Below are 14,077 nucleotides of genomic sequence, written 5' to 3'. Positions count from 1 at the left end.
GATTGTCTATTTTAACATAACTGGTGCCAAATAGCAAGTCTGTGCACCAAGAAAGTGATAGCGCTTAGGTTGATATGTACACCACTAATCTCTTCATGCATTCTTCTCCATTAATACCCTGAAAAGCTTCATTTGAGAGAAGAAAGTCTGAAGAGACCATCAAGACTTGACCATATTTTATTTTTACTGAGATGACTTTAAAGCACTTGAAATAACAGAATGCCAAGCAAGAGTCATGAACTGATTTGTCCAAGGCTGAACCCATCACAGAAATGTCCACTGATCAACACATTTGTAAAACTATGTGTAATTGCAATGTTACTACCACTCATAATCAAATAAACCAGTAGCTTGAAGCCAGTACAAACACAACCTACCTAACCTAGCCACTGAAACACAAAACCTGGGAAAAACAAAAGAGAACAAAGCTATAAACATAGAAAATACTGTAGTTGTTCATTCTAATAATTTTACAGCATTATCATACCTAGTACTGAACAACCTATTTCGAAAAACTATGTTTATCAGCATAATACTCAGATGTTTGATCCATACCAAAGATGATGCAAAACCAGGTATCACAGAATCACAGAATGGTCTGGAATGAAAGGAACCTTAATTCTTGTCTAGTTCTAAACCCCTGCCATGGGCAGGGACACCTTCCACTTGACCAGGTTGCTCCAAGCCCCGTCCAACCTGGCCTTGAACACTTGCAGCGATGGGACATCCATCTGTCCCCCAAGTTCAAAATACTCCACATAACATATTAATATGCAGCAGTTAACTTTTTTTTTTCCCAAATAAGAATAAAACAAGTGTTTTTTTCATGTCTCCTCTTTCTTTCACAAAGGCTTGCACATAAAACAGAGAACACTTATAAGCAGTCTACATGTTGCTACTGAATAGACCAAGCAGCACTGTAAACATGTTTGTGGTATCAAGTCCTGTTGGAAGACAGTTACCAACAACTGCTGTCAAGAATAACTGCTCTATACAATGCGATCACAAGGAACAGAAGGTTTGACCATAGTCCCACCCACAGTACTTTGTTCAATAATAGTTCACAAGGTATAAAGGTACCCCTATTTCCTACGTAAGTGGGGATGAGAATTCGACACCACATCGTAGGGACATATCGATGGATTTGTCCTCTTCGCCCTCCCCAGAACTGAGGCCTTTTGGTAAGACTCGTGTACTCAGCTGTGTGGGGTGTTTTGAAATTAATCTTGTGATTACACTCACATTGTTAGTGCTATACAGCTATATAGCTCTTGTGCAGTTAACGCATTTATCACGAGCAATCCAAAAGAACAGTGTATGTCACATATGAATAAACTGTATCATTTGTGAACCCAACTGGCTCTTTTGAATGCAACTGGGCTTATCGTTAATAGATTATTTGTGCATCTGGTATCTGTCTATAGTTATGTTTTCATTTTTGCTACAAGTCCTTGCCACAATTTGGATGTCAGAGTTCTTTAATGGTGCTCTGAGAACACATGCAGGAATCCAGCAAGGATGGTTGAGCCTTCAGAAACATAACACAACACTAACTAGTTAGGCTTGGTTTATAACCCAGCATTACATAAGCATTTAAAGCCATCAATGCTGTCAGCTCTCAGTCTTCACAGTAAGCCAATTGTGTTTTTATTCATGTTCACCACTCCAACACAGTTATGTGAAAACTCCACCATTCCTTATTTTCCAATACATTTCCAGCCTAGCTGACTGCAGAGTTTATATTTTTAAAATGTAGGCATTAAAAAAAAAAAAGGTAAAAACCCCCATATTTTTAAACACACAGCCTTTGCAGCTCAGAACTAGACAAAGAAAAACTAGTATTATTTTGCTTAATTTCATTTCCTGGATTTTTGGGTCACTTCTACATTTTCACGATTCACAATACCAGAAAACCTCTCTGTGTATGCCTCGGTGAACCCCAGAATCTCAGATATAGAAAGAGCTGAAATAAGTAGCTTCACAGTGCTCTGTTGCTGTGTACCTGCATAGCAAAGAGTAGTCAAAAAGATCTAAACCTTGCTGACAAACCAACAAACCACAGGTGAGTCATGACAGGGAGAAAAAATTGGAAGAGATAGAGTGCACAAAGGGAAAGTTCCCTTGGAGCTGTTGCCGCTGCAGCACAGTGCTGTAGTCACTAATACACATATATCAAAGTAAATGTTTATATTCTACACTGAGAAGAAAGGTGGCTGGAACTTACACTGGCTCACTCTGCAGTGGAAGTTTTATACAAAACAGTTTCAGCTCATACCAATTCTCATTTAGGTCATGAATGATAAAATGGATATTAACTCCAGATCTTCAACAAGCATTCATCATCTGGTTTTGGTCCAGATAGAACGAATAAGTATTTTAGGGAAAAAAGTCAGTGTTAATTTAAGCAGCAGCTCTACTGAAAGAATGATCACCATTCTGAAATCACCCTTCTGATACTCTTAGCCATTTAATTTTTGATTGTATTTTACACTGAATTAGAAGTGATCATTAAAAGTGATCACATTCAGACAGAAAAAGAATATATGCATGAGTATCTACTTTACTTTTAGCCTGCTCTTACACCATATATACTTACATTATAAAGTAAAGAAAACACACAAAGGGTTACAAAAGTTGAACTAATTTCATCTAATGAGCTTTGTATCTTTAGAGGTAAAAACCAAAGTGTTAGGCAGACAGTGTGTTTAATTTGACTCGCTTTTCCATACTGAACTCAGTCAAGATGGTACAGAATTGTAGCTGGCATCAAAGAATGTAAAATTTTTGCCTCGTTTCTTTTAGAAAGGGAGTGAACTTCAGACAGATGCTGGTAAATCAGATGGATCAAACGTTCTTAATTTCCCATCAACCTTGAAAGGATAGTCTTCTCAATAAGAAACCATCTCCCCATCTCCCAGCTGAGGCAGCCTCATGTTACAAACCTGACACAAACATTAGATATAAGGAAGAAGTTCTTTACAGTGAGGGTGGTGAAGCACTGGAACGGGTTGTCCAAGAAAGTTGTGAATGCTCCATCCCTGGCGGTGTTCAAGGCCAGGTTGGACAGAGCCTTGGGCGACACGGTTTAGTGCGACGTGTCCCTGCCCATGGCAGGGGGTTGGAACTAGGTGATCTTAAGGTCCTTTCCAACCCTAACTATTCTGATTCTATGATCTACTGAGCGCCCAACATAGTGCAGAAATACCCACAGGATACTGCAGAAACACTACTAAGGACCATACCTGAGCTAGGGAAAAACAAAAAAAAAAACAAGCAGAAAATACCTGATCTTACTGCTCCCCTATTATTTCAGTTTCCAAAATATCAGAGCCCACCATCTCTAGATTCCAAAAGGGGCATTAGAAGAATCACTGAATCCATTAAATACTGGGATTGCACAATAATCTGTTAATGTTATTCCACTAAAGCTGCCCCTCTTCCCTTACTCTGAAAGACATTATAGTTATTTTCCACATCCTGGCATCTCCTTTTCAGACTCAGCTCTTGGCATATGATTGTTATCGGATGATGTAGACATCTGAGTGTCACTGCTCCATGATACCGACACCACGTAATTGCTGGAGAGTCTGGTTTTAATCTATTGAAAACCATGCCACAACAGCAATCCACACAAAGACATTTTGGAGTTTGGAATGGATTTGGAATACACAGCAGGAAATACGAAAAACACAGCTTCTGAAATACTAGTGCTACGTACAGTCATCATGAATTACCATTAAGGAAACTTGAAAAGTCTGCTAATATTTACTCAATGTCTCTCTGGGAATCATTCTTTAATACTTTCAACAGAGACAATCCCCATATCTCCTCTTTCACATAATCTAACAAAGCAGTGCCTGTAAATGCAGAATAGGTACTGCATATTTTAAAAAAATAAAATAAAATTAAGAGGTTGCACAAGGTTTTTGTCAAGGTTATTAGGTGTAAAATAATTTTCAGAATCATTCAAAATTGAAGAGGAGAGAATTAAAAATAGTGAAAGCAGCATTATTCACCCAGCAATTATTAAAATAACTATATGGAAACTAAAAACTCATTTAAAACAATGTCTGATGTGACATTTTGTCCAGGATAGCAGGATAGAGATTCTCTGAAACTTTTTAGATATGTTGCTCCACAGTTGAATACAACCTCAGAAGCTTTAAGGTGCTACAAAAAAACCTGAATACCTGAGAAAAATTACTATCTAGCAATGGTAAATTGAAAGAAGGAAAAGATTTTTTTAAAATTGTTTATATAAACTAGTGTTTAAAATGCACATTATTCTGTAGAAACTAAACACTAATGACAATTTCTTGTAAGACCTGACAGACTTCACTCGCAGCTGAGTTCCATCTTGGAATCTTGGATCAACTCTCAGATCACCTCAGCCCCCCCAACTATTTTGATGCTTTTATTTTTGCACAAGATGTTCCCTTTGCTTATACAAAGAAAGATGACACCAAACAGACCATTACTTCTTAAACACAGGAAAATACTCTCCCTTTTTTTGGGAAGGGTAACTATGCAAATATATGCTGTTCTAAGAAAATGCAACTGTGGCAGAGATGGACAACCTAACATACAAACCCAAACAGGTTTTGTAATGTATGTTTCACTGTGCATACCACAGAATTTTCTCTTGCATGCTGATGGCTCCAGTAGTTTCAAGACACAAAGGATCCTTTGACAGAAAGATTACAAGCTAAATGAAGCGTCCTGGAACAACCAAATCCGATGTACTGCATACCAAGACAGCCAAAGTGTCTGTCAAGCACTCAGACAAAATAACAGCGCTAGTATTCATTGTAACATGTCTACCACCAAAAAAAGCTATGAAGCTGCACAGTGCTTCAAGTACGTTTCTTAAGTATCCTGTGGTTCAAATATCACGAAGTGTTTCATAATCTGTCTTGGAGACACTAGCTCATAGGTAGGATGTTTAAGTGTGCTATGAAGCTCTTTATATATCAGTATATGCATTAAACCAGAGAAATATAATGCTGCAGAACCTTGTTTCCCTACTTAGCTGCCTATTTGACTGCCCATCTAGATTTTATACAATCATAATTGAGCAAGATATTTTACCTTAACCAAACTGCAAAGTCACTGCAAAATCCTATTTAAGATTATCCATGTTTATCTACCCAATTTCTAAAAGGGAAAAAAAAATTAAAAAAAAATAAAACCCAGTATTGCTGGAAGTGCTGGAGGATAGGTGACAGTTCAAGCCTTCACAGGATATATTAGGGAACTCCACAGATTTGAATAGTGCTCAGGGAAAAATCTTAGGAAAAAAAAAAAATACTGAAAGGAAAGGAAAATTCTTTCTCCGTCCTTACACACTATTAGTAACAACTTTCCATCCCCTCCTTAAAGAAAATATACTCTAAAATACATTTCCCATTATACATATTTAATGGACAAGAAAAATACAGTCTCAATTTTTAAGCATCAAACATACGCTTGCACAAAATGTAATATTTACTTTTACATAGAAGCAGCAACAGAAGGCTGCAGAGTTTTAGCTTCACCCTTCTAAATTCTAATGAGAATTAACATTGGGTCATTTTGAAATAAGAAACATTTTTTTAAAATATTAGAAAAGAGGAGGAAGAGAAGGGACAAGACATAGAATTTTACTTGTGTGTTTAGAATACAGTATACAAAGCACAGCACAGGACTTGCAAGCAGACCTTAAGCACTGCAGGGTTAGAACTATGCCCTTCATCCTGATGCATGTATTCCAGTTGTTATTGCTTCCACCTTAGTACAGAAAAGGATTTAAAGCCAAACATATTAAAAAAAAAACCAAAAAAGCTGATCATTATCTCTGTTGTATATGCACATACATGCAGATACTCCAAAATCATGTTCACAGAACATTCATCCCAGCTCTCCTTGTTTAAATTAAGCCTAGTCAATATAATTTTAAGAATAAAGGAAATTAATAATCCTAAGAATTGTCCTCTGGGTCAGCCCACCTTGTATAAAGTTTCATCATGAATAGCCAACACAAGATAATCTAGCACAGAGATCACACAGCTTGGCTAAAGTACCAGCCAGAATTCCATATTCCAGCTACCTGATTGCAACTCATGTTTCCATAACTCTGAGAAAGATGTCATAAACTGCAATATTTCCAGACACAATTAATAAGGTGAAAAATACAAAAAGCAACATAATTCAAACTGGGTCAGTTGAAAGACCAATCAATATATATAGAATCATGTACCATGTACCAGTAGTCTGGTACACGTACAAAACAAATAGAGCAATTATTTCTCATTAGGAATGCAAGTAAATACATAACTCTGAAAGCTGAATGGCAGGAAATTGAGCTATCTGAACTGAGTTTTGAGGCAATGCACTGAACGACAGCCTGAAGAGAAGTGATATCATCCTTATCAGACAGGCAGAACTCCTACCAGTATTTTAGCCAATATGCCATCATCACTTGACTCCATGGTGACCACTGCTTTGTCCGTTTCGATTTCACACAAGGCATCTCCAGCGCTCACTGTTTCACCTGCAAAACATAACAGAACTAAAGAATACTGAGCCTAAACTTCCTTTCAGATATATTTAACCACAGAAGATAGATTCTTCTCCATATAACACAGCTATTTTACGTTCTTTAATATCTTCTATAGCTAGTTTATGTCCCATAATTATTTATCATACTGTAGCTTTCATTTCCAAATAAAAACACTAAGATTCATGCTGCAGCAGAACATTAACATGTTCCAAATACTGCTGTTCACAGTAGGCCTTCCAATAAATAGGACTGGAAAGAACACTTTGGCAGAGCATATCTCTGCTCTTCTGCTTTGTAACGAGAGAGCAGTATTCGCAACAGAAGTTGCCTGAATGCAGCTTTCCAAGATTATATATAATGCCCTTGAAAAATATTGGGTGGGCTTTTTGGGGGAGGGAGGTTGTTTGGTTTTGTTTGGGGTTTTGTTTTGGTGGGGCTTTATGTTATGGGATTTTTTTTGTTGTTTGGTTTGGTTTTTTTCTTTCAAATTACCAAGTTCTTATAGCTAGGCTGAATGATTAGGATCTCTGTTGAAGCTGTGGCTGCCTCAGCTGCGGCTGACCTGGAAGTGTTCAAGGCCAGGTTGGAAGGGGCTTGCAGCAGCTTGGTCTGGTGGAAGGTGTCCCTGCCCATGGCAGGGGTCGGAACTAGATGAGCTTTAGGGTCCCTTCCAACCCAAACCATTCTATGATTCTCTGTTCAATTACTGACAGACTAGTATCCAAATCACATGATACAAACTGTGTTCTTTGGTGTACTTTGCAAATCAAATCAAAATTCACGGTGCAGAGAGACTGAAGTCCCTGGAGGGGGTGTCTCAGAAGGCGGCAGAGCTACATTGCACAAGGAAGCTGCTAGCACTGTCGCCTATTCTGTTTCCTGCCCACAATAACAAAAGGATTTTGGTCTCCTGGGCTGTCATTCTGATATCTTTCATGAACACTGAATTCATACATAATGAAAACAAGTTTTCAGAAATACAGTTTGATTTTTATGAGAACAACTTTATTCCCCAGAGGAATCAATATGAAACTGCATTAACAGTGAGAAGGAAAGAGTCAAGCTGTCAATTAAATTCATTTTTTCTTCTGCAGTACTGTCCATCCTGTAAAAGCATAAAAATGAAAACATTTTATACTTACACAAAGAGCAGAAAAATTATCAAAATGGTATTCTTCTGACCCCTGCTAGTTAAACAGTGGGAAAACCATTTCCTATGCAATCAACAGCTTGCTTCTGTCAATTACTCTAAAATATTTGATAATCTCATATCCAAGAAAATAAATATTTATATTCAGTAATGCCACTAAAATTAGATGGCCAACTCACTGAAAGATTCTGTAGTTATGAGTATCCCTTGCAGACAGGAGTATAAGCATTAAATCACTTTGCTTTTTTCTTCAAAATTTAGCTTCACTTCTTTTAAAATGTTCTTATTATGTTTATTTTCCAGACTGTCAGAGGGAAAAAAAAAAATCCACAGGAACTAATTATGGCCACCGATGGTCCAAATAAGACAATATACTACAGTTGGGTTTGAGCTTGTTTCCAAGTAGGAAGTAGAGTAATAAAAATCCTAAAGTCATTTTCTCTCAAAGTCCAACCATCAATTAAGATTTTATTTTCATTTAATTAAAATTAGTGTGGAGCTTTTTTTTTTTTCCTCCCCCTTTTGTTTTGGGGTAGAAGTAGTGGAAAGACTGAGAAAAAACATTGTATAGCTGCTGCAACTTAAGATCTTTTTATGATCCCCTCTACTTCACTCTGGTGAGACACCCTCCCTGCTAAGGCCCCTCCCTGCAGACAGACTGTCATATTGTTAGGAGTAAATTCTGCAAAAACTCTTACTAGAAGTTTTACAAGCAAAAGGTCATGTCCACTACTGGAGCAAGAAGTTGCCTTCCAGCCACCTCTCAAAATGTATTAAAAAATGTGTAAAAGCAAAGTACTCCTAGTAACACAATGATGGAGGCTGGATCAACACTTAAGAGGAAATGGCTTATCAAGGCAGAACAGACAAAACACCAGTTTAGCTCACCAAATTGTGTCTGTCAAAAATAATTTGCTTTAAAGGATTTTTCTTTTCTCCAAATGTGTTCAGCATTTTAGACATCTAAAACTGTCCAAGAATAAGATATATACAAATGGACACCCGCTATCTGGAATCCAAAAGTACAGGCAAAATCCAGTTTTAATGGTAAAGGCAAAATCCAGTTTTAATGGTAATTGGAGAGGGGGAACGGTAGGAGAGGGGAGAAAGGTCTCCTGACAGGACAGGGACTACCGATTCTTCTGCAGATCTATTCACCTACATACAACCAATGTGAAGACAAAACATACACTCAGACTACTTATCTAGCTGCTCCAACATATTTTAACACAAGTACACTACTTTTCAGTTGTCAGAGCAGAAAGAACTCAAGAGAACCAAGACTGCTAGGGCTTTTTGTGGAAGAGTAGTTTGGGTTTTGATTTAGGATTGTTTGGTTTTTTTTTTTGGAAAGAGAGTTCCCTATTTGGAATTTGAATTATTAAAGTAATTTATTTTTTTTACTCAGCTTTAATTTTAGACTATAATTTAGAGATGAAAAAGTAAGCCCTGAATAGCAACTATAGAAATACTGTATCTTTCATGTTATTTTGTAATGCAGAGGCATAATGAAACAGAGACCCCCCGCAAAGTCAAAGGCTCTCGAGCTTCCAAAGTTCAGCATGACAACACTGGGAATTAAAAACAACATACACAATCTCACACCCTGCAACAACTTAATGAAATGTTTCAAAAATATGCCAAAATGCAACCTTTTGAAAGAAAATGAAAGGAGAAAATGTTTCACTAACTAAGAATTTCAAAGCGGGCATTGTTCAAGACAACAGCATCCACGTACCAAACACATTGCTTCAAGATACTACCATCCATCCAGAAAGAACAGGCTGAGAAAGTTGGGGCTGTTCAGCCTGGAGAAGCTGCGTGGAGACCTCACAGCAGCCTTCCTGTATCTGAAGGGGGCCTACAAGGATGCCGGGGGGGGACTCTTCACCAGGGACTGTAGTGATAGGACAAGGGATAATGGGTTCAAACTTAAACAGGGGAAGTTTAGGTTAGATATAAGGAAGAAGTTCTTTACAGTGAGGGTGGTGAGGCACTGGAATAGGTTGCCCAAGGAAGTTGTGAATGCTCCATCCCTGGCAGTGTTCAAGAGCAGGCTGAATGGAGTCTTGGGTGACATGGTTTAGTGTGTGGTGTCCCTGCCAATGGCAGGGAGGTTGGAACTAGGTGATCTTAAGGTCCTTTCCAACCCTAAATATTCTATTCTATTCTATGATTTATATAGCTGAAGAGTTACAACAAATGTGGCCATGGAAAATGCTATCTTACCTTCCTTTTTTAACCATTTCACAATGCTTCCTTCTTCCATCGTAGGAGACAGTGCAGGCATAAGGACTTTAATACCAGGTATACCTGTAAAACAAGCATGATTATCTAGACTAAATACTTTTTCAGTATAATTATGTTCTCAGTTAACTGCTTAACACAAATGAAACTAAAAGTGCATGAATCTGAAAGACACTTGAACAAATGATTCACTATGATGCTCTTCTTTTACACTTGCATATGAGCATGCACTCTCAAGAGCACCAAAGAAAACAAGGCACTCAGCATAGAACCTGCATGCTACACAGAGAACAAGGCCAACTTCAGTATGCAGTCATAAATAATACAAAATATTAAGCAAATTAAACTCTGTCTTAAGTAAAAATATGATATATAAACTTTGGCTCTGCTGAAGATAACTTCAGATACTTACCTGCTTAAGCTTTGATTCAATTTTTAATGGAAACTCTCTCCACGACCAAGTTTTTGTACATTATTAAAAATATACAAACCAGTGTTTCCAAGTACCCCTCGGTTCAGCCTGACCCACTGAACCATTCTTCGCAGATGCAAGAGTGAAACAAGTTACTTGGTCAACAGAGATGTAAACAGAAAAAAGCCACAGCTTAGCTTGTGTGTAGTTGGAGCCCTATTGTGTGTAGAATGAAAAAGCAGCTATAAAATACAAACATTAGAAAAATAAAACAAACAAACAAACAACAGCTATTTGAAGCTGTGATTACTTTATAGTATATGATTCTATGACTTGTCCTCTCATTTCCTGCTTGTCAGGAAAGGAAGGCTGAACATAAGACTTGTCAGATATAAGCAAGCCCAGACGAGAGAACACACACACACATACCTCAGTCCTCAAGAGAGGCCAAAACTGCTGTACTCAAGAGAAATTGGGTTAGAGGTATTGATATGTTCCCTGCTGATGAACCGTGATGTGCTACAGAGGACAGCGTAACTAACTCCACTCACAAATTCCTCTGTGTTATCTACCAGAGTTTTTCTTCCTAGTTATGCAGTATGCCAGCAGTACGATTATAAATGTACCAGCCAGGCAAGCATCTTCTGTCTCAGAGGACTTCTCCATCTTCAGGCTTCTAGTCATGGGCTTGCAAGTGTGAAGACAGAATGGGGTGTAACTGTGCAGAACATATCTAGCCACCTGTTAAAATCCTTTCTGACTCTTAACCAAGGGCTAGACACTGATACCCTGATTATGACCTCTGTCTCAATGCTGAACTACAACATTAAGAGCACACCAAGGCAAAGCATGTAATCCCATTCCTCCAAATATCAAACACTAAAAAAAGAAATGAGAATTCAGAGTCCTAGAATTCCTAGACCATAGGTTCTGTTGGTCTTACTAAAATCCACCACAAACACTACATACTCCTCTCTCCTCCTCTCGGCCACGGGCTGTGGAATTTTTTTCAGAATTAAAGAGTATCTTTGAAATTAATAAAGCCCCCCAATCCTAGTACTCCAAATGCTGATGATTCACATCTTTCGCTGATGAACTTTTCCCATGTGTACGTTTCTTTCTGCTGGGAAACAATGTTTACTTTACAGGCTGAAATTGACCAATTTCAAGTTACAGTGATTGGATCTTATGTGTCTGTTACAAAGCTTGAAAGATTTCTCATTATAGAGTGCCTCCTTGTGAGTGTCTATATACAGAGACAAGGTCGGTTCTCAGCCTTTTCTTTCCTTTGATGACCCAAATAAAAAGATTTGAGAAGTTCAGTGTAGGTAAGTAACACACTACCACAACCTCTCAGGCCCTGCAGCACCACATACTAGGTACAGGCAGGCAGCAGATTACTTCAATCTGCCAGCTGATTGAATCTATTTAGTAAACCCAGACCTGGAGAAGTGGCACTACTCAGCAGCAAGACCCATGCCATGGCAGGAGGATTCTTCCAAGGACAGGGCTCATGACACAGCCTGTGCCTTGGCCAAGCACACTATATATCTTGTCATTTGATCCAGTATATACCAAAGTAGCATTCTGTCGTACAGCTTGTAATACAAGAGATATTACCTTTCTGAGCTTTTAAGGGTTCTGAGGCCAAATAAATATATCTTTTTAGATACTGTTTTGTACGAGTAGTTTCCCAGAACCTGACAGATTTTTGATGCTCTTTCTTAAGCTAATATATCTGAATCTGTATTCAGTTAGAGAATAGAAGTAGACACATAGAAAGTACATTGTATACAACAGCAAGAATCAATTCTGCTTCTCTGATAGCCAGCATTAAGACTTATTATCATTCAACAGGAAACATCACCACATTTCTACCAGTTTCTGTATTGCTTAGAGTAAGCAGCTTTAAAAACTCAAAAATTAACCCCTTCCCTCTCTCGCCATTATCCAGAAGAAAAAGGCCAAGGAAAGAACCTAGAAGAATTTTGAGCTGAAAAGCACATGCCACCTGGAGTGAAAGTGCTTCTCATCCTTACTACCAAGTCCTAACAGTTACCATGGTGAAGATCTCAGAGAAGACAAAGACAATACTGAAACTTCAATTAATGCACAGTGCTTTAACAGAATTAATTGTCCACCCATGTTCTGTAATTCATTAATGTTAATACATACAATAAAACTGACCTTCTCTGTCACATTGCTACAGGATTATGAAGGAATAAATCATTACATTTGTAGAAGACTACAGGTATTCAACCACATTTCAGAGATAAGGTAAAGTTAAAGACATTACACATTTTTTTGCATTACTCCCATTGTTATTTAATCTCTCTTCCCTCACCTCTCAAGTGGATGGACCTCAGTGCTCACCCTTGGTGCAAAGTCCCTTCCAATGTAAGAGATCACGATCATGACCACCTGAGGAACCTGAACATCCGTAACTCTATGGGACCTGACAAGATGCATCCCAGAGTCCTTAGGGAATGGCTGATAGAGTTGCCAAGCCACTTTCCATGATATATGAAAAGTCATGGCAGTCAGGTAAAGTCCCTGGTGACTGGAAAAAGGGAAATATTGCAGCCCTTTTTAGGAAAGGTGGAAAGGAGGACCCTGGGAACTACTGACCCGTCAGCCTCACCTCTGTGCCTGGAAAGATCATGGAACAGATCCTCCTAGGAACTCTGCTATGGCACATGGAGGACAGGGAGGTGATTTGAGACAGCCAGCATGGCTTCATCAAGGGCAAGTCCTGCCTGACCAGCCTAGTGGCCTTTCTATGATGGAGTGACTACATCAGTGGACAGAGGAAGAGCTATGGATGCCATCTATCTGGGCTTCTGTAAGGCCTTTGACATGGTCCCCCATAACATTCTTCTCTATAAATTGGAGAGAGATGGAGTGTATGGGAGGACTATTCAGTGGATGAGGAATTGGTTGCATGGTCACATTCAGAAGGCAGTGGTAAACAGCTCAATGTCCAGATGGAGGTCGGTGATGAGTGGTGTCCCTCAGGGATCCGTACTGGGACCAGTACGGCTAATACCTTCATCAATGACATACACAGTGGGATCGAGTGCAATTTCAGAAAGTCTGCAGACACCATCAAGCTAAGTGGTGCAACTGACATGCAATTGAGGGACAGGATGCCATTCACAGGGACTTGGGCAGGCTGGTGAGGTGGGCCCATGTGAACCTCATGAGGTTCAGCAAGGCCAAGCACAAGGTCCTGCACCTGGGTTGTTGGGGCAACCCCTGGTACCACCACAGGCGGGGGTGAAGGGATGGAGAGCAAACCTGAGGACAAGGACTTGGAGATAGCAGTGGATGAAGAGCTGGACATTAGCCAGCAATGTGTACTCAAAGCCCAGAAAGCTACCTACCTGGCAGCACCGGGCACCCCCACCTCTGCCACCTTGCACACAGCCTTTACTTCTCCCCAGCACCACCTACCCTCACCCCCCACCTTAACTCTTCCACGGGCACCCTACTAACAACGACGGTCGCAGGATGCAGCCCATCACTCACCCAGCAGCTCCCGGGTGCCGTGCAGACACCTCCAGCCCCCTCGGGCGAAGGCGACACCAGTGCCCAGAGCTGGCGGCCGCCCCAGCAGCAGCCGCGCCACCGCCTTGCCACCGCAGCTTACCCACAAGGAAGCGGCCATCTTGTTTCTCCTCGCGTACCTGCCCTCCCCGGCACCGGGACTGTCTCTCTCACTGCCTGAGCA

General features: G+C 39.6%; 1 protein-coding gene across 3 annotated transcripts in view; it reads right to left on the bottom strand.

The window, feature by feature from the left end:
- PDHX (pyruvate dehydrogenase complex component X) overlaps positions 1-14,067 on the bottom strand; it is a 35,976-nt gene extending 21,909 nt beyond the window's left edge. The window contains exons 1-3 of one of the 3 annotated variants that reach the window (XM_030481821.1): positions 13,876-14,067; positions 9,918-10,001; positions 6,429-6,529 (exon numbers count right to left, since the gene is read on the bottom strand). In XM_030481821.1, the coding sequence (XP_030337681.1) occupies positions 6,429-6,529; positions 9,918-10,001; positions 13,876-14,014 (324 nt within the window). In that variant the 5' untranslated portion in view covers positions 14,015-14,067. The remainder of the gene's footprint in view (positions 1-6,428; positions 6,530-9,917; positions 10,002-13,875) is intronic. The other 2 variants (XM_030481818.1, XM_030481820.1) reach the window with 2 other exon arrangements.
- Between the last annotated feature and the right edge of the window lie 10 nt (positions 14,068-14,077).

This window comes from Strigops habroptila, chromosome 4 (assembly GCF_004027225.2).
Source record: "Strigops habroptila isolate Jane chromosome 4, bStrHab1.2.pri, whole genome shotgun sequence".
Classification (NCBI taxonomy): Eukaryota; Metazoa; Chordata; class Aves; order Psittaciformes; family Psittacidae; genus Strigops; species Strigops habroptila.
This window is presented reverse-complemented; position numbering and strand designations above follow the sequence as displayed.